Here is a 23,999-nt window from a genome sequence, read left to right on the forward strand (position 1 = left end):
AAAGTGTGAGTAGGGTGTGCAAACAACATGCTTATTTCCCAAAAGTGCTGTCTTTTCCAAATTGGCATTCATTATGAGAGCAGTCTGTGAAACGGTCCAGTATGCTGGTCACGTCTCCTCCTGCCTGACAACAGGCAGACTGCCGAGAGTTCGGAGGCTTATCACTTTTGTTGCCCGTAAAATAAAATAAAAACCAACAAATAAAGAATATGTGCAACGAAAATCTACACTTGACTGTGTTTTTCTAGAATTTCTGGAAGATAAAAGGTTGCAACACACAAAACAAACTCAAGAAAACATATTTCTTTTAGAAACTTTTATTATGAGACTAAACTGTAGAAAATATGTAGATAAGGCATATTCTTCTTTTCTGAGATGCAAAACCCAGCATTGTAAAGGCAAAGTGGAACAGGCAGTGTGGAGACACAAAACACCTCCGTTTGGACAATAGCTGCATAACCTTTGATCACTCCGAGTCATATTACCATTGCAATTATTATTCCTATTAAATAAGACACGTTGGTGTTGAAATTTAAACTCTTAAACTCCTCTAAAACCTTCAAGACGGTAAAGAGTATTGCCTTCTGCGATGCATTTGAGACTGTAAGTCTGAATAGGCGAGAGGTAATGAGCAATTTACAACAGGCTATAGGTCAAAAATAGATACATATTAAAATGAATGCGTACAAAAACATCTATAAATCTCTTACATACAAAAATAGCTTAATATATTTACAAAAAACAACAACAACATGTTTTATACAAATATAACTTCATATAATAAAATTCGCCAAGTTGGAAGCATGTAAAAGTTGTGAGAGGGGTCAATCAGGGCAAACCTTCTTTGATTACATTGGCATACAGGTAAAAGAACAACGTTTTCTTATTGTTGTTGTTTTTTTATATAGCCTATATATGCCACAGTTTCGTGGAAAGTCATTTTAAAAATAGATTTCTTGGACGAATGCGCTGGAAGGACTGGTCTCCCGCGCTTCCCTTTTAGTCCTTTGGCTGTTTGAGACTCGGGACCCGTGGTTTGCCGGTTTGTATGGGCCATCTCTGGGTGTGGATTCGAGTCTACCCGAACCGGGCTGCAGCGCAAACGCAGTGCTTTATGTTCTTGGAGGTCATCCGAGTTCCTCCCAAGCGAGTGCTGCGATTTTTAGGTATTTCCTAAAGAGAAAGGGACATGGTGAGTATCTTGCATAAACAGCAGAATCGTAAAAACACAATTATAGTGGCGATAAAGATTATTTGAATTCATACGAACCTTCAAAACCAGTTGGTGAAGTCCAGGAGCTCTTGTTCTTCTGGACTCAGAGGGTCGTAGGAGCCCTCATCTGAGGAGTAAGAGGACACGGGCGAACCGGCCATAGAGTTCATGTCATTAGAGTAGTTTTGGGAGATGGTGGGTGACAGGACGCCGGACTGGAACGCCGCGCTCACCGCGTCATGCTCGTCCAACAGCTGCTGGAGCGCGCGGATGTACTCCACAGCCGAGCGCAGCGTCTCCACTTTGCTCATCTTCTTGTTCGCCGCTCCGTTGGGGACGTGTTCGCGGAGAGTAGCAAACCCGTTGTTCACCAGCTTTACCCGGTTGCGTTCTCTCTCGTTCCGCCTGGCCACCGCGTGCGGCTGCTGCTGGGGCAAGCTGTACCCGAAGCCGGCGAAGTTGAGCCTCCTTTTGCACCGGAGCAGCTCCGGAGAGGATGAGCGCTGCCTCTTCGTCTGCTTCGACCCGGACTTGTTGCTGCACTGGCTGTCGGTCGGACTGAGTTGGATGCTCTGAGATGCAAAAAAGCATGCAGGTGGCATGAACTGCTGCTGGTTTACGCTTATTTCCATCTTGGCAGTGATGTCCATTTCGCGGAGGGGGAAAAAAGGAGCGAAGAAAAGCACAAAAGTTTTCTTTGGGATGCCCGGTGGCAGTGCGTCTTGCTCGTGGCGTTCACGTGTGGCTTCAATGGGCAGGGATGCTCCGGACTCTCGACCTGATCTGAGTTGTGAGTTGGAAACAGCGCGGCCTTTTCAATCCGCCGGCGGCCCGCCGCGCGTTCCTCCTGACCACGCCCCCTGAGATGCACTTGCGTTGCGTACGCCGGGCGCGTGCCGCTCCTGCCACTGAGTAAACAACTTCTCGTAAAGAATGACTAGAGGTGTTTTTCGGTTATGACAAGTGTTTGTTGGAAAACAAACACACGCACACACTCAGCTTCGAGAGGCAATAAAGGCATCCTGTGACCATGTAAAACTTAATAACGGTGCGCTTCGATCTTTCTTTAGGCACTATGAGAAACGAATAATGAAACTTAAGATTAGTCGCCTTAAATCACGGGAAAATACTTGAGTAAAATATAAGAACAATGCATGTTGACTGTATTTGCTGCTAAAGACCATGAAAAAAAGTTGTTTATGAATGAAGTCTCGTGAATAAAGAAGAGTAGTTTTCACAATTAAATCTGCCATTAAACAGCATTAAATAATAGAAAACAACTGTATTTATAGGACAGAGGGTTCTAAGTGTTTGAAATCAACATAGTTTACCATTATTTAATCACATACGAATCCTGCTGTAGTAAACTTTCTACTTATCAAATAAATCAGATCTTAAGCAAATATAGCAAATAATTTGTAACCGTTGTTGTGGTTAAGACGAATCCATTCAAGAGTAAATAAACTCATTCAAAGCACTTTGCTTTCATTGGACTGAGGTGTAGCTTGGTTATGAATTCACACTCGTCACAGTAATTGTTATACTGTTAACGCGTTACAGCCATGTGATATTGTTCCACACAGGGAATCTTTGTCCGGGCGAGATGAATTTGGCTAGTCATTATTAGAAATCATCACAGCTGGAAAGGCGGAACGGATGGGTTATTTTGCGGACGCGCATTAAGAAAAGCTCCTGACACCTTATTCACTCTATTTACTTCCAGTATATCTCTCGATTAATTTCGCCTCTTTCATGGCGCACGATAATGGCACATTGCTTTCAACCAACTTTGTTTGAATGACTTTGCCTGCTCCAGTTTTGTGTGTGCGCGCGATGCATGTGGAGTGGAGAGGAGAGGGAGTGGGGCAATAAATTGTGTAATTTCTCTTTGCTGGCTGAGGCATTCAAGATCAGGCCAGCATTCAAGCACCCAGCCCCCTCCAACTTTCCTTTCTCTCCCTCTCTCTTTTTCCCCCTTCTCCTTTTTTAGCGCAGCAAGGGCGTTTAGAAAAGAAGCGTGGGTTCTATTCACTCCGGCTGGGACTCTCTGAAACATATCCACCATGCTCTGTCAGTGCATTTGCAGAGTCCAATTAGCGTTTTGTAAGCCCCTCTTTCTTTCATGATACTCTGGGCTGAGGGAAGGTTCCAGTCATTCCCGAGTGTAATAATTAATATGACATCTGGGCGTCTGAACTTCTATTGAAACACCTCTGCCTGTCTTAACTCCGCGAGCTGCTGTAAAATAATAAAAACAAAACAAATCCACACAAAGCCGTTTGTTTTCTCCAATAAGCCCGGGTTTGATATGCAGGATTATATTTCAATTTATTAGCTGTTAAACCTACGTTGTAAAGTAGTTTTCTTTTTGTTTGATAATTTCAATGACTATTCATTGGTTCGCTTTTGAAAGCATGTGCGTGGCGTTTATGCACTGCTATTTCCATGCATTAGTGGATGAGAGCGCGTTGGCGCAGTCATATTCGTGAATGAACTGAACATCGCTGGTTCCTTGTTAACTGTTAGGATTTTTGCAGTGGATAACCATTGTGGCTTCTTATTGTGAAGAACAGTATAATGACCTGACGAACCATTTATTTACTATAAAGAGCCGTTTGTGCAGTGGAAAGGTTCCATGGATGGGGCTAAATAATTTGGTATTGCACTGTAAAACAATGCAAATGACTAGGAACTGTCCCATTTTAGCCCTGCCGGTATTTATCTTATACTAAATAAAGATTTCCCGCTTTGTTTTAGACCCCTCGAAGTAAACACACTTCAAGAAGCTCCCCTTTAAAGCAAAGGCTGAGTTGGTCATATCAGCTGTTGATTTTTTTCTTTACTTTAACATTACCTTACCTGAAAACATCTGCAGGTGTTGGAGGGGGACCGATGTCCAGGTGTTCATTTGAGACGAGTCTTTGCTGTTGTGCACTTTGTTTGGACATCAGCTCTTCATAGATCACATAGAGGTTTGGTCATGAGCCTAAACTCTCTGTGTAAACAGACATCCAGGTACAATATTCTCATATTATCATATCCAGTGATCACAAAATATCTAATATCAGGGTAAAACCATTTCTATTGTAGGTTTTTGTTCAGTTTGTGGAATTTGTGTACTTTTACTGTAGCCCTACTTATCTCTGGCAATTTAAATGGTTAGCTTATGTACAGTAAGCCTACATTAAAGAAAATGTGTTTTGAATGGAATAGAAGGTTCGTGAATTGAATAGACATCTACTGCTATCTGGTGGAAAAGTCGTGAATGGTTTGAACAAGCCTTAACATAAGGTGTGTGTACAGACAGGAGTGATTTAATTTAACACGAATAAAGATATGGATAAAAGAACACATTTGCTTGGTTTATAAGCTAAATGCACACTACACTGTCTATATTAATAAAACTTGTCAGGAGTGTTTGTCCCCCTAATTAAGACTTGAACAACACAACGGTCATCAAAATAAAAGAAAAAGTAGGGAAGTATATACGAGTAGGCCTACATATTTGGCTGGCATTTGAAAAACGTTTCATTTACTATAAAAGTTAAATTAGTAGAAGCCTTTTTTGTAACAGTACCTGATGACAAACCTGCTGATATTGCAGTAAGTCACTATCAAACTACCAAACACTATCATACACTACTTCCACGTTTCTGTTGTGACACAGTAGCTTACAACAGGACAAGGAAGTCACAAATAAATAATAATAATGTTAGTGTTTGTTTTAGAAATTTTTTGACATAGGCCTAATTTATGCTTAGCTAGCTGTGCTAGTGGCGCCAACTAACATTTTTCCAACTTCAACAGATTAAGCCAGGGAAAATAAATAAATAATCCCTTAAAAGTATACCACTTTGAAATCAGTGTATCATTGTATAATTTTGACACAGCACAATTCGCACACATATTGTTTTTATACCGTCTATTGTATGGACCCAGTCCCAGTTCATTTATATGTAATTTGGCGCCATCGTGTGGTCATAAACAGAACATCAACATATAGATATTGATGATTATTTATAACGGGATCCCGCATGTTTTTAAAATTTTGAACACTCAATCCCTTCTACTTTACAAAAAAATATACATATATTAAATAAATTATTTTAGTAATTTACTAATACAAATATTACATCAAGTAAGAAGACAAACAAAACGGTTAAGCAAACGTTACGAAATGCTGACTTTGAACTTCAAAACTCCCCCTGCAAACTCTTTCTTACTGGACAACACAAACCAGATGGGCTGTGGTGGCAGCTTCCAAATATCCCAGGGGTTTATGGGCATCTCGTCGCGTGACACGCACACGGGACGTTCCAGGGGGTGTGGTGTCACGTGGTACTTTTAAATGCCAGGAGTTTTGGATGGGTAGCACAAAGAGCATAGAAGCATCCAGCAAATCAACATCACCTGAGGACTGAAGCAAGAATGGACGCAGGTCTCAGACAGATGAACGGGGATCTGGAGAGGAAGGTGAACAAACTTCACTCTAAAATGATTGTCATTATATTGCAATATATTTAATTAATAGGCTACTTATAAAATTGATGCTTGTTTTTTTATATCATATTACATGTTTAAAGCATGTAATTTAATACCATTCCCCCAACATTAGACAAAACAAGAACAAAGACATGTAGACTACGATGCAAATTAGACCTGGATGGGCCAATGTATAGCTACTGCAGAAAAGTCCAAATGAAACTTCTGTGTGGTCCTAAAATTGGTCAGTGACAACCCAGCTCATTCTCATTTTTGTTAGACCTAACTGGAAATTTCTTTTCAGACCACAAAATGAAGGCTGACACAGTATAGCATCAGCTGGAAGACTCCAGAGAACAGTTAGGCTGCTAATTTGTTAAAACGGATATAATTGTACGCAAACAGAAATATTGATCTGATGCTACAATACAGTAATTGTTGGCTTTTTTACTTTTATATTTTGGATGTCCTGAGGTACATTTTATATTACTTTTTGTTCCTTAAAAAGTATTATGGCAAAATAAGGGTGCCAAAATAGGGGTGAACATTATGATACTGATACCTGACTCACAGGAATGTAGGTTTATAGGAATGTGAGTGTGACTTGAGAGTTTTAAAGTCTAAAGTCTAAAGTCATTTGCTAATGTGTAACAGAGAGCGTTGCATCCAAAAAAAAATACGGGCAGTGATTGGATTCAGACAGAGAGGGGTCATTGAGGGTCCCTGGGCACTATGGGAAAAGATTAACTAATGTTCATTTCAAAGACCAAAGAAAAAAATGTGGATACTGATTCAATTAATCAAGTACAAAGCCCTTAAAAATCAATTAAATTACTTTAAATATTAAATAAAATCAATTAAATGACTTTTCTGTACTCATTTCATGCATGTTTGATGATGAGTGCCACTGTTTGAGTGTCTCAACGTTTGTTTGTTTAACAGGGCTCTCTGACCTCATCCTACCTGGAAGAACCGTTAAACAAAACAGGAGTGGTGTCCTGCATCTTCTCTCTGAAGCAGGAAGTTGGCGCTCTTGTAAAAGCTCTAAGACTATTTGAGGTTAGTGTCTTGACAAAAAACATTTGAATGACATAATTTGCCCCTTTTCAGTGTCTCTTTGTATGGTTGTACGTCTATCCATTTTTCGCTGTTTCTCCTACATCTCTCTAATATACACTGGCATTTCTTTAAAACCAAAACGTGAGTTTTAAGGACAGAGGATGATAGTGAGACATTTGTAGAAATGCAAAACACTGAACAGCATTATTCGATAATCCTGTGCACATGTTGCAACTTCAGCAGAATTAATGAAATTTGTGACCTGCCTAAGTTGATTTAAAAGCAAAGAAATGTTTACCACACAGCAATGTGATATGATATATATATATATATATATATATATATATATATAGTATATACAGAGAAGAAAATAGAGAGAGAGAGAGAGAGATTTTCAACCAGCTTCAGCATGTAAATAATTTTGTAGCACGGAGAAAGAATACATATTTTGCATATACATATATAGGAGCAATGAAAAGCAATGAACTTGTCTTTAAAGGTGCTTTTGTGCCACTGTGTGCCAGAAGAAGAAAAATAAAATCTAAATGAACCATAAAGCTTCTGTCAGCTATGAAAACATGGCATATTAATTTAAGCTGAGGTATGAATGCTGTAAGATAATATCTCAGGAGAGGGAGATTCATTGAAAAAAAATGGAAATAAAGAAATAATTTTATTCAGCAAGGAGGCATTCAATTATTGAAAAAGTCAATTTTAAAGCTGTTACAATTATAAATGAATCCGGAAAAATGTATTATGTATTTTACAATTTATTAAAATTTTCATCTGTGATAATAATAAGAAAGGATTCTTGAGCACTGATTTAGCAAATTATTTGATTTCTAAATGATCATGTAACACTGAAGACTGGGATAACAGTTGATGAAAATGTAGCTTTGTCATCATAGAAAATAATAAAATTGTAAAATAATTGAAAATAGTTATTATAAATAAATTACAGTGCTATTTCACAATATTACTGTGTTTTTGATTAAATGAAAGCAGCCTTAGCAAAATACATGAAATGCATTTTACTGACCCTGAAGTTTAGTTTTGTATAATTTCTTTTTTGGTATGAATTCAGTAAATGTAAATAAACTAAAAAGGGCAAGACAAAGCTTAAAGCCACTGAAAACACAACAGTGTGTCCTGTCCTTGGCAAGCATATAGAAAAATCAGTAATATCAACCAGAATAGTGCTTTGAGTTGAAAGGTGCATGGTGCACGTGTCTTGTATAGTGCCAAGATTTCTTGAATCATCTCCAAAGTTCTTGTATTAAAGTTCAGTTGATTTTTTTTTTCGGGATGTTTACTTTTCTACTGCCTACGTGCAGTGAAGCGTGCTTCCAGGTAGAGATTTCATTTACTGATTATATGGAAATTATTACATAAGCACAACATGTTGCGGATCAATATATGCTGTGCTTTCCTGAAACTCAGCAACCAAACAAATGAGCCTAAAATCTCTGATGCTTTCGTGCAAGTCATTAATGGATGTGTGCCAACCATGCACCCCCTAAAGCCGCTATAAAGATTAAAGCTCAGCCTGTGGATTCTGATTGGCTCTGCCATACCATCCTACTCCACCCCCTTTAAAACACCCCATAAAAACACCCCCTACTCCAACCCTCAGTCCGGATACCCCGCACACACTTTCCAGCTTCATTTTAACCCAATTTAAAGCTATTTCCTGCAGCACACACTGAATGTTTACTATTTGGGGAAATTATGTTTTTGAAAGACTGAAAGCAACAATAATTGATGATTATAGATATATGAATAAGGGCTATTATTGTGAATTAGCTATCCAGCTCCAACAGCATATCTAATTATATATTCATAATTAATTCAATTTAAATAGAACATTCATTCATTAATTAATAATTAATATAATGCAAGTCGTTACGATTAATACCTTGCCAAGGCAGTATAAAATGCAAACCAGAAGTAAACAAACAGAAAAGCAAATATTATAAGATTAACAGAGGTTTTGTAACATTGTACATATAAAAAACATATACAGACATTTGAAACATTGACTGTTCTGACTGAACCCGTTGACACTGAGGACAATTATATGAACCCAGCGCTGCAAAAAATGCCAAGCGTGCAGAAAAATGATGCAGTAAATCTCTGCTGTGTTGTTTTTTTGAAAGTTAAAGGATGCAAATCCATATGGAGTCAATCAGCACCGCATGCGACAGAGAGGGAAGATATTGAAAAAGGACCAGAGAAGGTCTAAGACATTGTAAACCCCATCCGCCTCCTCTGCAGGCCTATAGCAAACAGCAGTGGGTGTCCTCCCTCTCTGTGTGTAAAAACACATAAATTTAAGCATGCTTTGGTTGAAACAGTACAATTTGAACATAACTATGCAAAAACTCCCACTCTCCCGTTGGCCGAAGAAAAGCTGCACACGTGATTCTCAGTTGCTGCCACAATGTGAATGTGGTCACTGATGCACTACAATAATGTATTAAATGTTACTTTAATTAGAAAAGAGAGTACCACATAAAAGATGATTATCAAATGCTCTTAATCATGTCATGTTCATGATACATTTAATTAAATATCATTTAATCTTCTAATTAGGGGTCTGTGAAATTTTATAACACTTTTATTAAAGTGTTATTAAATTGGATCACTCAGTCTGGAGTGGATTTTTCCCTCAGTGCTGTATATTATTATTTTTTGTTTTATTATTATAATTTTTTTTTTGTTAGAAGGATTGTCCTGGAGTGCCACCTAGTGTTTACACATTTGTAACCATAGCCAAAAATACATTGCATGGTTCAAAATTATAGATTTTTCTTTTATGCCAAAAATCATTAGGATATTAAGCAAAGATCATGTTCCATGAAGACATTTTGTAAATTACCTACCGTAAATAAATCAAAACTTAATTTTGGATTAGTAATATGCATTAATCAGGACTTAATTTGGACAACTTTAAAGACTTTAAAGAAAATTTACCTTTTTGTTTTTTTTTCAACCTCAGATTCCAGTTTTTCAAATATTTGTATCTCCACCAAATATTTGTCCTACGATCCATATTATTGCTGGTTTTGTGGTCCAGGGTCAAAAATATCCAAATAGATAGATAGATAATGTAATATAATGCAGCTTTGTGTACATGTATGTTACATCTATGTACTTTGCAGGACAAAGGCATTAACCTGACCCACATTGAGTCCCGTCCAGCACGCGACAACAAAGAAGAATATGAGTTCTTCATCAGTGTGGATCAGGCCTCCTCTAAAGCTCTAGATGAAGTTGTTGATAGTCTGCGCACCCAGATCAGTGGCCAAGTTCATGAGCTGTCTCGCAACAAACAGAAAGACACAGGTGAGACAACAGTCTGATGAACAAATCATCGCTCCCTACAAGAACAGAAATCAAAAGCTGCTACAGCATTTCAAGGTCAGACAGAAACACAACAAGAGAGTGAGAGCAGGATGGCTTAGAATATGAGGAACAGAAATAGAACACATGTTGTAAGACTTCATAAATGTCATCGTGGAGATGGATGACAAAGGCCTTTGCACTCGTCCTCTCATATGGTTGTTTCCAGAATTTCATTAGTTTAGTTTTTGAGGACAAACAGACTCTTAGAGATAGACTGAAATGTCTTGTTTCTATTCAAGAGTCAGTTCAGCAGGGTGGGGGTCAAAGTTCAGTACAAAGACTGACAGACCAACAGACCCCATTACAATTTCCCCCTTACACAATAAGAAAACACAGAGCAGGGGACATTTATGGATATTTATGGCCGATGAGAAAAACCAGTCAGGGTCTTCAGTTCTTGGCCTTTTGTTCAGACCGCCCCAGGCTGGTTGCTGAACTCTGTACTGATGGCTGGACCTCCAAAGTGCTTTAACTCTCATAAATCTAGCTGCTGTAGAGCAAGATGTAGCCTCATAGCCAGGACTGCGCTGTCACCCTCTGGCTCATTCGCCACACAATGCTTTCTGTTTACTACTGTGTCATCCATCTTTGTTAGCATGCCAGCATTAGCGAACACAGCATTCGATATTAACAAGTTCACATATTTAGAACTTAGTACATTAATCTCAATTTAATAAAGAGAATGGAAACATTATAGAAACATTATAGGAAACATTATAGGAAACTCTTAAATACTTTTCATATAAATCTAAGTTCAAGTAATTCTGGAAGGTTTAAAAGAGGAGGACGGCACTTATATAATTTCTTATATTCAGAAATGTGTTAATTGAGTTGTAAAGTTGTTTGAAAAGTTAGCATTTGTTCTCATAAAAATGCATTGCCCCAAAGATTTACACTGTAAGTGCATTACTATACCCTGAGTAATGAGTGTGCACTTGTAGCGTATTTAAGTCTTAAAAGTATATTTTAAAAATTGTGCTTGTATTGTAAAAGGCCACATATTTGTATAAAGAGAGAATACTTTCATCAGTTTGTAATAATGTCAAAGTTTTACTTCAAAGGACTTTTTAAAAATATTTTGTTGTATATTTACAAAAGTAGACTTGTTTTAATGTGTCGACTAGCATACTAAAGTAGATTACTTGATGATCATTTTAACTGACATGTATAATTACATTAAATTTAGATTACATTATAGTATTACATAAAAACTTAAAATATTATAAATGTGCTAAACTGTATCTTCATATTTACACGTGTAACTAAAAATGTATTTAGATACAAATAAACGTAAAATAATTGACATAAATGAAGTATATCTTAAATCAAGTGTATTTTAGTTTAATATAAATGGTTGCAATACATTCAATCGTACACTTTAACCATATTCGAAATAGTAGAAGTAATTTAATATACATTTGAACAATAATACATTTTCATTTAATTAAAATGCAATTATGAATCTGAAAACATTGCATTCTGTTTATTCTTTCTGTTTATATATAATTTAAAATTGTTAAAATTAACTTTTTTTAACAGTCAATTTTTTTTTTTACAAGGATAAACACACTATATGAAAAATAATGTTGTCAACAGGGCTTAAATTGTATGGATTATGTAAGACATTATTTAATCATTAACCATAAACATTTTTCCTTCTTTCCCTTTCATCAAAAGTTCCATGGTTCCCCAATGACATCCAGGACTTGGATCGTTTTGCCAATCAGATTCTCAGTTACGGTTCCGAGCTGGATGCAGACCATCCTGTAAGACACTATGTGTGTGTGTGTGTGTGTGTTTGAAGTGACCATCTGTATGATCAGAGAAAAGAGCGAAAGTGAGCGTGAGAGGAAACTTCTTCATTTTTATTTCAAACGCATGCGTGTGTGTGGGTGGGTGTATTTTGAAAGATGCACAGTTGGTCCATGCGACACTAAAAGCCCACAGTCAGGATCTGCATCAGTCTCTATTCTAATGGAAACGGGCGGGGGCTCTCAAATTGATGTCATCGCTTTAATTGAGCCCCTGTAATTATAAATAATTGCCCCTTTCCAGCCGTCATTAAACTGAAATGCATTCATCATGAGCAGCAAACACTCTACAAAGGCCTCATTTGAATGAGTCTCCTCTACGAGACTGAGTAACACTGTCAAAGGCTACTGAGAGATCAGAACTAGCTGGAGATCCACTTTCTCTCACACTCTAACATCGCTGTCATTCACAGGGCTTTACGGACCCCGTGTACCGCGCCAGAAGGAAGGAATTTGCTGACATTGCCTACAACTACAGACAGTAACTATTGCCCTTTCTCCCCCATGTACTACTTTCCCATGGGCTACAGGGATTGTTCCCACCTCTAGCGCTTTCCCTGTTGTTTTGTTGTGCTTTCTATGGAAAATTACTCCTGCTGCCTAACAAAAGGGCTAAATTACAGGGTCCCAGTGCAGTCCGGAGCGCCGGGAGCTTTGTCATCATAATTGAGATGCATTATTCACATGGCCACTACAAAGGGCAGGAGCGTTGAATGCAACGCCCCCTGAGGAAGCACACATTTACATACACGCTCCATCAATAATAACACCACTCATCACTGATATGACATAGATGTGACGTACATGCTATAGAGTATATGCTTAGTTTCATTAATCAGCCCTGTTTTAGGATGGTTTTGGTATAAAAATACAATGGGACCTAAAAAGTGTTTTTTATACTTAAAGGGAAAGTTTACAGAAAATTGTGTATGATGTTATTTATTCTGTGGAACACAAGAGGATATACTTTGAAAAATATTTCAACCATTTTTATTCATACTATGAAAGTTAATGGGGTCCAAAACAGCAGAAAAAGTTTTTATATTTGGGTGTAACATCCCTTTAGGCCATATAAAAGAGTATTCACTACTGTTCAAAAGGTTGAATAATTAAGATATTACTCTTCATTGACATGTTCTAATATGTTTTTTTTTTTTTTTTTTTTTTGGAGTTGTTGTCAGATATTATTGTTTCTCGTTTATTAATCATTTTAATTACTATAAATGCTTTATATTTATGTTCATTTTTATATACTTCTATAAACCTTTTAATGGTAGTGTATCATAGTTTCCACAAAAAAAAGTTTATTAATGATTAAATTGTTATTTTAAAATAAACTTAGGTTCAAAATCAGGTTTGTTAGGTTTGTTGTATACTGTTTAGACAAATGTATTTAAATACATGGTTTATTAAATATGAAATAAGCATCCCTCTCCTTTGTTAGTGGACAGATTATTCCTCGTGTTGAATACACGGCTGAAGAGAAGGCCACATGGGGAACAGTTTTTCGAGAGCTGAAGACTCTGTATGCGACGCATGCCTGTCGTGAACACAACCGTGTATTTCCACTGCTGGAGAAGTACTGCGGGTACCGTGAGGACAACATCCCGCAGCTAGAGGACATCTCACGCTACCTGCAGTGTAAGAGCTGCTTTAAACTCAAATACAGTCAGGTGAAGGGGATGTATAATGAAGTTTTAGTGTGTAATAAAAAACTGGTGTTTCACTTCTACACTACATATTTCAACCCTTTCTTGATTTCTCAGCATGCACAGGTTTTCGTCTGCGACCTGTGGCCGGTCTCCTCTCCTCACGTGACTTCTTAGCTGGTCTCGCCTTCCGAGTGTTTTCACTCGACACAGTACATTCGCCACAGCTCCAAACCCATGTACACACCTGAACCGTGAGTATACAGACCAAGAATTGGTTAAAGCTTTGTTTGAAATAAATGGCACAAATATATTTCAGAACTGTGAAAAGTGATCAAAGGAAAAGATAAATGTGTATTTGTTTCCTCAGGGACATCTGTCATGAGCTGCTGGGTCATGTCCCACTGTTTGCTGACCCAAGTTTTGCCCAGTTCTCACAGGTTTGATAATATAATATAATATAATATAATATAATATAATATAATATATAATATAATATAATATAATATAATATAATATAATATAATATAATTCTGTAAAAAAAATTATAGTAATAATTCATAATATATACATATATATATATATATATATATATATATATATATATATATATATATTAGTGCTGTCAAACGATTAATCATGATTAACCGCATCCAAAATAAAAGTATATATAAATATTATTACGTATATATAAATACACACACATGCATGTATATATTTAAGAAAAATATGTTACGTTTATATATGAAATATATTATTGTATAGTATATATAAATACATGTAAATATTTTCAAATAATATATTGTATTTGTGTGTGTGTGTGTGTTTCTAGAGAATATCTGCTGCAGACTTTATATCTAATGTGCATTTGTCAGCAATTAAATATCAAATGTTGATTTCTGTTTGACCAGGAAATTGGACTCGCTTCTTTGGGCGCCCCTGATGAGTTCATAGAGAAGCTGGCCACAGTGAGTATTGCTTTAGGTTACAAAAATAATCATTTTCCACATTTTAACTGAGGCCAGTCATGTTATAAAACCGCAAGATATATTTGTCTCTCTCAAAGCGGCTGTATGATTATAATGTTTATTTTTTGCAGGTCTACTGGTTCACTGTGGAATTTGGTCTGTGCAAAGAAGGAGATAAAGTAAAGGCTTACGGTGCTGGTCTGCTCTCCTCTTTTGGTGAACTGCAGGTACTGTATTTGTTACCTCTCAGAATGCTTCTTTCAAGTACATACCCTGTGCTCTAACCCAACAAAGTCAACTGGCTTTTTGCTTTGAGCTTTTAGAAAAGAAGTTAGCAGCCCAATTGAGTTTACTGTGTCATTAGTGGAGTGAAAAGCAGAAACATGACACTGATGCACAAAAGGCTGAAGTGGAGAATGAGATGTTAATCTAATGTCTTGCAGTACTGTTTGACGGACAAGCCCAAACTTCTGCCCTTCGAGCCAGAGAAGACCTTCCTGCAGCAGTATCCCATTACAGAGTTCCAGCCAGTTTACTTTGTGGCTGAAAGTTTCGAGGACGCCAAAGAAAAAGTCAGGTAAAATGACTACAATTAAATCAGCCCTTCCCTCTGCATTTTTCCAGTTATATATATACTTTTTCATTTTGTTTTTACAGCAAATTTGCTTCCACCATTCCCAGACCTTTCTCTGTGCGCTATAATGCCTACACACAGAGAATCGAGATGCTGGACAACACACAGCAGCTGAAGAACCTGGCTGACAACATCAGCGGTGTGTCTTCAGTATAATGTTGCACTTAAACTGAATTTTCCCTGTTAAACAATAATTAGGAATAAAAATCAGGAGAATTGTCTACTGAAAGTAAAGACAATAGCAAGGAGCATTTGAGGGTTGTATTAATGATTTTTACAATGTACAATGTAAAAAGTCAGGTAACCTAAAAATGTACTTTTTTTGGTCACAAAGAAATAATATTGTTATAGTATCTTTAGGTCAAATTGAATAAAATCCTTCCCACTCATATTTTAAATGGTCAGCACTGTAAATCTGTTATTTACTACTTTGTTTCCATTAATTTAGCTTGAAGTAATTTCTACTCATTTTTATTTTATAATACAATTCAGAGTACTTTATTTTTTTACAGCAATTAAATTGTAGTTTTTAACTTTAATGGGTTGGCAGATTTATAGTAGCCTAACTCCCTGGGTACCAGCTGCACAGTTTAAATTTGACACTTTTTTTAATACAATGCACCATCATTGTATCTTATGATTAGTGACTAAACCAGCCGTTTTATGAATTTTTTTTTTTCGTTTTGTCTACCATGGTTTGTACGTTTTAATTTAATCCCATTATGATCCCAAAATTATGTTTTTGTTTTTTTCTTTCTAGGCGAGATCTCGATCCTGTGCAATGCCCTGCGAAAGATGGAGTGAAACGATGGTGGAAGATGAAGAAGAAAGGCTAGAAAATCAAACAGGCTAAAATAAGCATCGTCTGTATTGCTTTTCAGGCCCATATACAACATACCTTTTCTAATCAAGCTGTGATAGAGAGAGAGAGCATGATATGAAATATTAAATTAGTTCTTATGTATTGCATGTAGAACATATTTATAGACTAATTTTGCTAGCTCAAATATATTTACTCACTACGTATTTAAATGACATATAACGAAATAACACGGGAAAAAATACCCATGCGAAACAAATCGCATGTAAATACAAAAAAACTTCGGGCACCATTAAGACCCGCTGCCGCAATATTTGTTATTTTATATATTATATGTTGTATTTTTTTCAGTAGTTTAATCGTACAAAAAAAAAAAAAGATTGCCTACCGTCCACCATTTGTTTCGGCTGTTGCTACTTGTTGTCGAACAATGTTGCTGTAATTGTCTCAAACAAGCTGCAATCAATGAATCACGGGATCAAAGGCTTGTTGAAGCCATGTGTTGAGCAAGTGCATTTGGGAGACGAATTATTTTCATTAATAAACTGCTTTTGTTTAAAACATGCGTTCATATGATCCATTACACTAAAGCTTAATTACTGAAATACTCAAACTTAACGAAAGATATTTGTATTTATAAGTTTTGCTTGACTGTAAATGCAATTTAACATAGCCTACTGCATATATCATGTATCTGTTGGTGTACTGAAGCCTGAGATGTTATGCATGCATTGTCACATGTACTTCAAAAAACAGTAAAGATTGTTATAAATAAAATAACTAGTATTATATATTTTTTTAAGTTGCCATTTTTATTTATATATTAGCCTAATAATAATATTAGAATAAATCTATATTAAAGTATATTAATGTATTATTATTATTTATTGCATTTACAAGCGAACAGCATGCGTTCTGTTTCAGTACCATGGAGAGCAGCACAATCTCAATGCCGCATTTTATTATTTTGTATCATTTACGCCCCATAAAAACAAAGGACACTATTATTTATTTATGAATTTCAAATAAAGACTCATTTAGTGCTGACCTTTCACAAAAAACAGCATTTAGCTTATGTAACTTGTCGCTTTTGGCTGTGAAGCGCCTGTGAAGTGTCACGTGTCACGGCTCGTATTTGGTGCCTGGAAAAGAAAAACACAAACTCGTGACGCATCCCAGCTTAAAATTAGACTTGCATTTACGCAACACATTTACATAAAGTCCAGCACGTCTGTATATAAATTGTAGGGCTTTGGCCCCACAGTGAACAAAAGAGTTTTCTTCTCATTTAGACAGAGTTGGACTCTTTATTTGGTGTCGACTCAAATATTAATTGGATATATTTAGCAATTATAGATATAGTGGCCTATTTTCCCCAAAGAATCGATGAAGACGGACAGTATAGTGCAGGCTATTCCGCTGAGCGGCAGAAAGCGGAGTCTGATCGAGGACGCGCGGCGCGACAGAGAGAGCGGCTCGTCATCTCCGGGGCCCTCGCGCTGCGGGGACAGCTTCGTGTTTGAGGAGGAGAAGAGCGGTAAAGCCACTCTCAACATCCTCTTTGCTCTCAGAAATGAGAAGAACGCAGGCTTCTTCAAGGCTGGCAAAGTCTTTGAGGTACGTGCTTTTTTTAAATAATTTTCTCTCATAAATTAGCCTACAGTATTGGTGTATTGGTGTACAATATGGTGTTTTCCCCATTATTATTTCCCATTTATTTGATTGGGGGTTTTTTTCCCTAAACGTATACTTAGTTTATAGACTGTGTAGGGAAACAGTAGCTAGGCCCTACATTTACAAGAAATTACCTTTTTTTGCTTTAAATTGTTTACATTTAATTCAGCCTTTAGACTAGTTAACCTTCACCTTTTCTTTTTGTAAGTGTTTAGATATTTTACTAGCAATTTCTGACTGAGTGGAACTTATTTCTATACCGTTTTTTTTCCAGAGTACCTTTCTATATTTATTTTGCTGCAAATTAAGGTATTCAAAATCTTATCACCTAAACTGTGTTAATTAATGTCAACTACAATGAGAGCTGTTGTTACAAATGTGACACCAACAGAACAAAATGGGCAGTTTAAATACTTGCATGGATTTATTTTGGTAATCAAATATATTTGCATAAAATAATTAACCCCATCCTAAATATATTTGAAAATAGCAAAAAAAAAAGAATATTCTGGAAACAAACACATAAAACACACTAAAAACATAACAGACATGTGCTGCTTTTTTAGTTGTGTAACATTTTAGTTGTGATTCTATATGCATTATGCATGTCTTTTTCATTGCAGGTGCCATACATAATGTTTTGTGATGAAAACATAATAAAAATGTTTGTCTGGTTTTGCTACTTAGACTTTTGAAGCCAAACTCCTCCATTTAGAGAGTCGACCAAGCAGGAAGTCGAAGAAAAGCGGTGGAGATGATCTGGAGTTCTTCATGAGGTGTGAAGTGCACTGCTCCGACACTGACATCTTCATCAACTCCTTAAAAAGAGTTGCAGATGAAGTGAGAATAGTGCAAGAAGAAAAGAGTAGGTGATTTATCCATTCCATATTACATGTACAGCAGACATTCCTTTTCAACTATTTTACAAGGTTCCTTTCATTTTATTTTAACACACAGTTCCTTGGTTTCCAAAGAAGATTTCTGACCTAGATAAATGCAATCATCTGATAACAAAATATGACCCCGATCTGGACCAGGATCACCCTGTAAGTGAAAAACCGTGGTGCTTTTCTTAAAATAGGACATTATTTACATTCACATTTAAATAATTTTATTTCTACTTGCATTATTCTGATCAAATGGTATATCATTGAAAATAACGCTTGTATTATTTAGGGATTCAGTGATCCAGAATACAGAAAACGAAGAGGAATAGTTTCTGAACTGGCTTTCAACTATAAGCAGTAAGTCACATGATATTAATTAATCTGAAATAACAACAACAAAAGCAACAATTATTATTACTGTGCTATCTATTCAGATATTCTTTTTTACAACAAAAAATATATATTTTAGGCCAAAATTTGATCTTTCTTTTGTCATTGTAGTGGAGACCCTTTGCCTGTAGTGGAATACACTCCACAAGAGATTGCCACTTGGTAGGTTTTCCCAGTTATTTTATAGAGTTTGATTGCTGTCAACTAAATGTCTGTATTTGCATATCAAATGTTTAGAGAAGACTAGTGCGACCGCGTGATTCTAAGAGCTCTGTTTGTGATGAGGCAGGAGGGAGGTCTACAGGACTCTAAGCAATCTGTACCCCACTCACGCCTGCAGACAGTTTCTAGAAGCCCTCGGTCAGCTGGAGAGTGAATGTTTGTATGGAGAGGACAAGATCCCTCAGCTAGGAGAAGTGTCTGCATTTCTTAAAGGTGAACAGGTCTGCTTACAGTATTTCTGTGTGTGCAAAATTAGCAAATTTACACTGACTTATGTTCTGTGCCTGTGTGTGCTCTTGATCAGAGAGGACAGGTTTTCAGTTACGGCCAGTGGCAGGGCTGCTTTCGGCTCGGGACTTCCTAGCCAGTCTAGCGTTCCGGGTGTTCCAGTGTACCCAGTACATTCGTCACCCTTCAGCTCCCATGCATTCCCCTGAACCGTACGTATAAAGACACAAAACAGAATTTTTTAAAACTTTTTATTGCACAGGACTAATATTTTGACTGTATTTTTCTTTAAAAAGTGACTGCTGTCACGAGTTACTTGGACACATTCCCATGCTTGCAGACAAAGAATTTGCTCAGTTTTCACAGGTATGTTTCTGTGCTACATAATCAGCTTGTAATGAACTGTTAACTCAACTGGGAAACTACCATTCAACTTGCATGCTTTGTTAATACAGATCAGTCTTTTTTAAATGTTTAATCAGTGTTTTTCCATGGAGTGAAATAGTGAGACACGTTGCATTTGACACTGAACCTTTTACATTGCAGGAGATTGGACTTGCCTCGCTTGGAGCATCAGATGAAGACATTGAGAAACTGTCCACAGTGAGTACATCCTAATGGAAACATTCAGCTGGAGAATACTTCACTGAAGCTTAATGCATTGAAGCAAGTCTTTAGTGCCCCCTTGTGTTGTTTCATTCATATTACAAATTCAAAACAAATGGTTAAATGGCTATTACATATAAATTCTGTCATTCTATATGTGTAGCCTCACAAAACATTTCTAAATTTCCCAAACAGCTATACTGGTTTACAGTGGAGTTTGGTCTCTGTAAGCAAAATGGAACAGTGAAGGCCTATGGGGCTGGACTACTGTCCTCATATGGAGAACTTTTGGTAAGAACAAATAATATGGAGCTCATGAAACATTTCTTATTATTATCAATGTTGAAAACAGTTGTGCTATACTTAATATTTCTGAGGAAACCGTGATTTTTAGAATTCTGTGATGAATAGAAACTGCATTTCTTTGAAATTAATTGGATTGCATCTTTCTTTCTTTTTTCAGTACTCTCTTTCTAATGAGCCCCAATACAAACCATTCAGTCCAGCTGAGACTGCGGTCCAACCGTACCAGGACCAGTCATATCAGCCCGTTTACTTTGTGTCCGAAAGCTTTGAGGATGCCAAACGCAAGCTAAGGTAGGTGTTTTCTCAGACAATCTGTAAAAAACCTTTTCACTGAGGTTGTACAAATGATCAGAAAGCATCATTAATGACTGCAATTGCTGTTATTCTACAGGCAGTATTCATCCACAATACAGAAGCCCTTCACCATTAGATATGATCCCTACACTTGCAGCATGGAGGTTTTGGATGAGCCTTCTAAGATCCAGAATGTTTTAGCGCAGATGAGGGATGACCTGAAGACCTTACATAAAGCCCTGGAGAGGCTGGGACAGAAGTAAACCATATCATCAGAGATACAGTATCATCAATAACAACCATTTATTTACTGAAAGCCTTTCTGAATGTGTATGAATATTGCAGATTACACTGCATAATGTCCGGTGTTGAAATGTGTATATGTGTGTGTATGTATCACCTTTAAATGTAATGCAGAGTTCTGTTTACCGAAATAATAAAAATATTTATTTTGACTACCGCTGCATGGTTTTTACAGTGATGCCATAGAATAATTATTTTTGTTTCTTCAAAGAACCTTTCGATGAACAGTTCTTAAAATAATTATTTCTTTCTTATTGTGAAGAACATTTAAAAATTCTAATGAACCTTTTTATGCCACTATTCAATTCAAGTTTATTTGTATAGCGCTTTTTACAAAATAAATCGTTACGAAGCAACTTTACAGAAAATTATGTTTCTACAATATTTAGTAGTAGCTAGTAGTTTGTGCACATTTGACAGGATTTTAGAAAAAATAAAAATAATAATAATAAAAATAATAATAATAAAATATTATTATACTATAAATAAACTATATGTTTATTATATGTCTATATGCTATAAATAAACTTTTGTGGAACTCAATATTTCCATGGATGAACAATAGTAATAAAGAATCTTTATATTATGAACAAAATAATTCAAAATCCCCCTAAAAAATGTAGCTCCATTTTGGAATAAACCATATCAGAATGAATGAATTATTCATAGGCTATTTGGACAAGAGGGAAACTGAATGTAAAAACCAAAATAAACTAGATTTATTTCTGGCCCTAAACAGAAAGTACACTCTGCCTACATTTTTCTACACTGTTCACAGTCACAGTCTGGCAATAGAAAAAGGCAGACAGAGACATAGCTGCCAAAGAAAGAACGGGTATATGTGCACTGTTACACTGGTGAGGTCAAAACAGAGTCTGTGGTAAATATAAAGAGGTGACAGAAGAAGTGCTTTGATTTCATGCTTTGACTCAAACCTCATGTCACAGTTTTCCAGTTCAGCAGAAATGGATCAAATGCAGATGTCAACTGGGGGAAAGACACATAAATTTCAGCAAAATCCATCAGTCAGCATTCCTGATCCATGTCTGGTTTGCATATGCAATTGCAAGAAAAGCAAATTACAATATTTAGGCTATATTAATTACACATACAGGACATATTCATTATTTGATACATTATCATGAGGGATTTTACATTTGGGCTCTTTCTGTAGGTTACATCCAGCAGGTGGCCTCAAGAGACTGTCTTTATAGAGGATTCATTCAATCACTTAACTGAACCAATAATCGATTCTTTCGAAACACTGATTCATTCAGAAAACGCCTGCATGTTTATACAGAGATGCAATGGCTAAATTCATCCGAGGCTCCGTTTGAAACGATTTTCCTTGGTGAAGCAAAAAGATATAAAGTAAACTTTGTCAAACATGTTTATTATGTCCCCCCCCCCCCTTTTTTTTATTTAACCCTTGTACAAAAGAAATAACTCACTCTTAATTGTGCTGCTGTTGCTGTGATCACCTGTCACCTCGTGGCCACGGCCCAATGTCAGCCATGCTAATATTCAGAGTGCAGCTTTCTTGCTAGTATAATATTGCTTAAATGCATCATAAACGAATCATCTTTCCTGCTTTGGCTCGAGCAGGAAAGGAGACCGTTTAGTGGATTAGCCCTACTTTTAACAGATTGACAGCTTGTGGTTGCACAACAGATGGTGTAGGAACAACTACGCAACTGTTCCTTTCATACGAAAAGATTAGGCTACCAGGTCACAGCGTATTCCTCTATATTGGCCCCAGCACAGGCCAAACAATCCTCTAGGCGAAACCACAAAGCGAGCAACCAGGTCACTCTGTGCTGGAATTCATTGAGTTCAGGGGTAAATGAGGTTCTATCAGCTGGCTGGCCTTTGTTTGCCTTGAACGCGTCTAAGAAATGAATCGGAGAGAGAGAGAGAGTCAAGCAAATAATGTAATAAATGTGGGAGAGAGAAGAGGAGCAGACATCTGCTTTCATAAACCAAATTCAAACACTTAATCGTCCCTCGTATCTCATTTTACATGGAGCTCGACCCAACCCACAAATCCCTCTGAAAACCATAGCTTGGATCCGAATCCATCACGTTCAAAACAAATGTGTGTTACCATAGCAATATGATAACCACTGACGGTTAATGTGAAATTCTACCCACAAAATCCCCAAAACTTATCACGTCATCAGAATACAAGCTTTTCCCTTTGGTACTGTGGAAATTGTGGAGAGCAAAAATCAGGTTTCGGAAGTGAAAATCACGTTCACTATACATCACTATACTGCCACTGGTCGTACTGTGAAAGAAAGTGCAAGCACAAGTCTTGGTCCTCAGAAGACTTCTACTTACCCAGGAGAGCCCTCATGAAAATACATTATCTCCTGGAATCAAATAGCGCACTCCTTCCTTTTGTTCTTTTTGCTTTGTCTTAAGTAGTGAATAGGATTAGGCCTCTAAGCTGCACGGAAGCTCTGAACCTGGTTGGAGTTGCTTTGATCATGATGGGTTTTTTTTGTCATCGTTAAAACTACTTGCCAACTTTGGAGGCTTAAGGCATTAGGCCTTTGAAGGAAGGATTGCATAGTCTTTCTTCATCATTACAGAGCATCTGCTGGAAGAAATGCATAAGCATTCTCTCTCACAACACTGCCATCTTTCCTACCAAGCTGACTGAAATATTCCATATAAAAACCAGCTTATCCTTTCTATATGATGCATAGGCTACTCTAATCATCAGCTGGTTCTTAATAAAAGGCATATTCACAGGACTCAGGCAGAGTAATCTAGCCACCAGATGGCAGTCTTGGGTTAAAATCGTTCCTAACCAAATATTGATAATTAAAAGTAGATTTTGGGAAGGTGGTGATCATATTCTCTAAAAGTCCTTTCAGGAATTTCTCAATGCTCTCTCAGAAAGTTATTGTATCCTTTGGAATAGTGTCCCTTGTGTGAGAGTATGTGGAAGAGGCTGACATTGATTTCTCCAAGCTATATGCAGCTGGTCCAGCACCAGCCACGTTCAGCTCTACCAAAGCCTCGTTTCAGACCACATTGAAC

The 23,999-nt window shown here is 36.9% G+C and overlaps 3 protein-coding genes across 3 annotated transcripts; 2 read left to right on the forward strand and 1 right to left on the reverse strand.

The window, feature by feature from the left end:
- Positions 1 to 301: 301 nt before the first annotated feature.
- Positions 302 to 1,998, reverse strand: ascl1a (achaete-scute family bHLH transcription factor 1a). The gene is made up of 2 exons (XM_026232792.1): positions 1,271 to 1,998; positions 302 to 1,173 (listed from the first exon to the last, which is right to left on the reverse strand). Exon 1 carries the CDS (start codon positions 1,861 to 1,863, stop codon positions 1,273 to 1,275), a length of 591 nt encoding a protein of 196 aa, XP_026088577.1. The 5' UTR covers positions 1,864 to 1,998; the 3' UTR covers positions 302 to 1,173; positions 1,271 to 1,272.
- Positions 1,999 to 5,530: 3,532 nt separating this feature from the next.
- On the forward strand, positions 5,531 to 16,419 carry LOC113062815 (phenylalanine-4-hydroxylase). The gene is given in 14 exon segments (XM_026232815.1): positions 5,531 to 5,686; positions 6,638 to 6,754; positions 9,916 to 10,099; positions 11,837 to 11,925; positions 12,384 to 12,451; positions 13,415 to 13,611; positions 13,737 to 13,816; positions 13,818 to 13,873; positions 13,990 to 14,059; positions 14,531 to 14,587; positions 14,719 to 14,814; positions 15,031 to 15,164; positions 15,245 to 15,360; positions 15,982 to 16,419. Coding segments are annotated over 14 exon segments (1,353 nt in total). The 5' UTR covers positions 5,531 to 5,641; the 3' UTR covers positions 16,026 to 16,419.
- A 500-nt stretch (positions 16,420 to 16,919) lies between these two features.
- LOC113062808 (tyrosine 3-monooxygenase-like) lies at positions 16,920 to 21,104 on the forward strand. The gene is made up of 12 exons (XM_026232801.1): positions 16,920 to 17,658; positions 18,403 to 18,580; positions 18,673 to 18,761; positions 18,892 to 18,959; positions 19,104 to 19,154; positions 19,282 to 19,427; positions 19,519 to 19,654; positions 19,739 to 19,808; positions 19,989 to 20,045; positions 20,244 to 20,339; positions 20,512 to 20,645; positions 20,746 to 21,104. The coding sequence occupies exons 1-12, from the start codon at positions 17,428 to 17,430 to the stop codon at positions 20,909 to 20,911; spliced, it is 1,422 nt and encodes a 473-aa protein (XP_026088586.1). The 5' UTR covers positions 16,920 to 17,427; the 3' UTR covers positions 20,912 to 21,104.
- The last annotated feature ends 2,895 nt before the right edge of the window (positions 21,105 to 23,999 follow it).

The sequence above is a fragment of the Carassius auratus genome, chromosome 4 (assembly GCF_003368295.1).
Source record: "Carassius auratus strain Wakin chromosome 4, ASM336829v1, whole genome shotgun sequence".
Taxonomy (NCBI): Eukaryota; Metazoa; Chordata; class Actinopteri; order Cypriniformes; family Cyprinidae; genus Carassius; species Carassius auratus.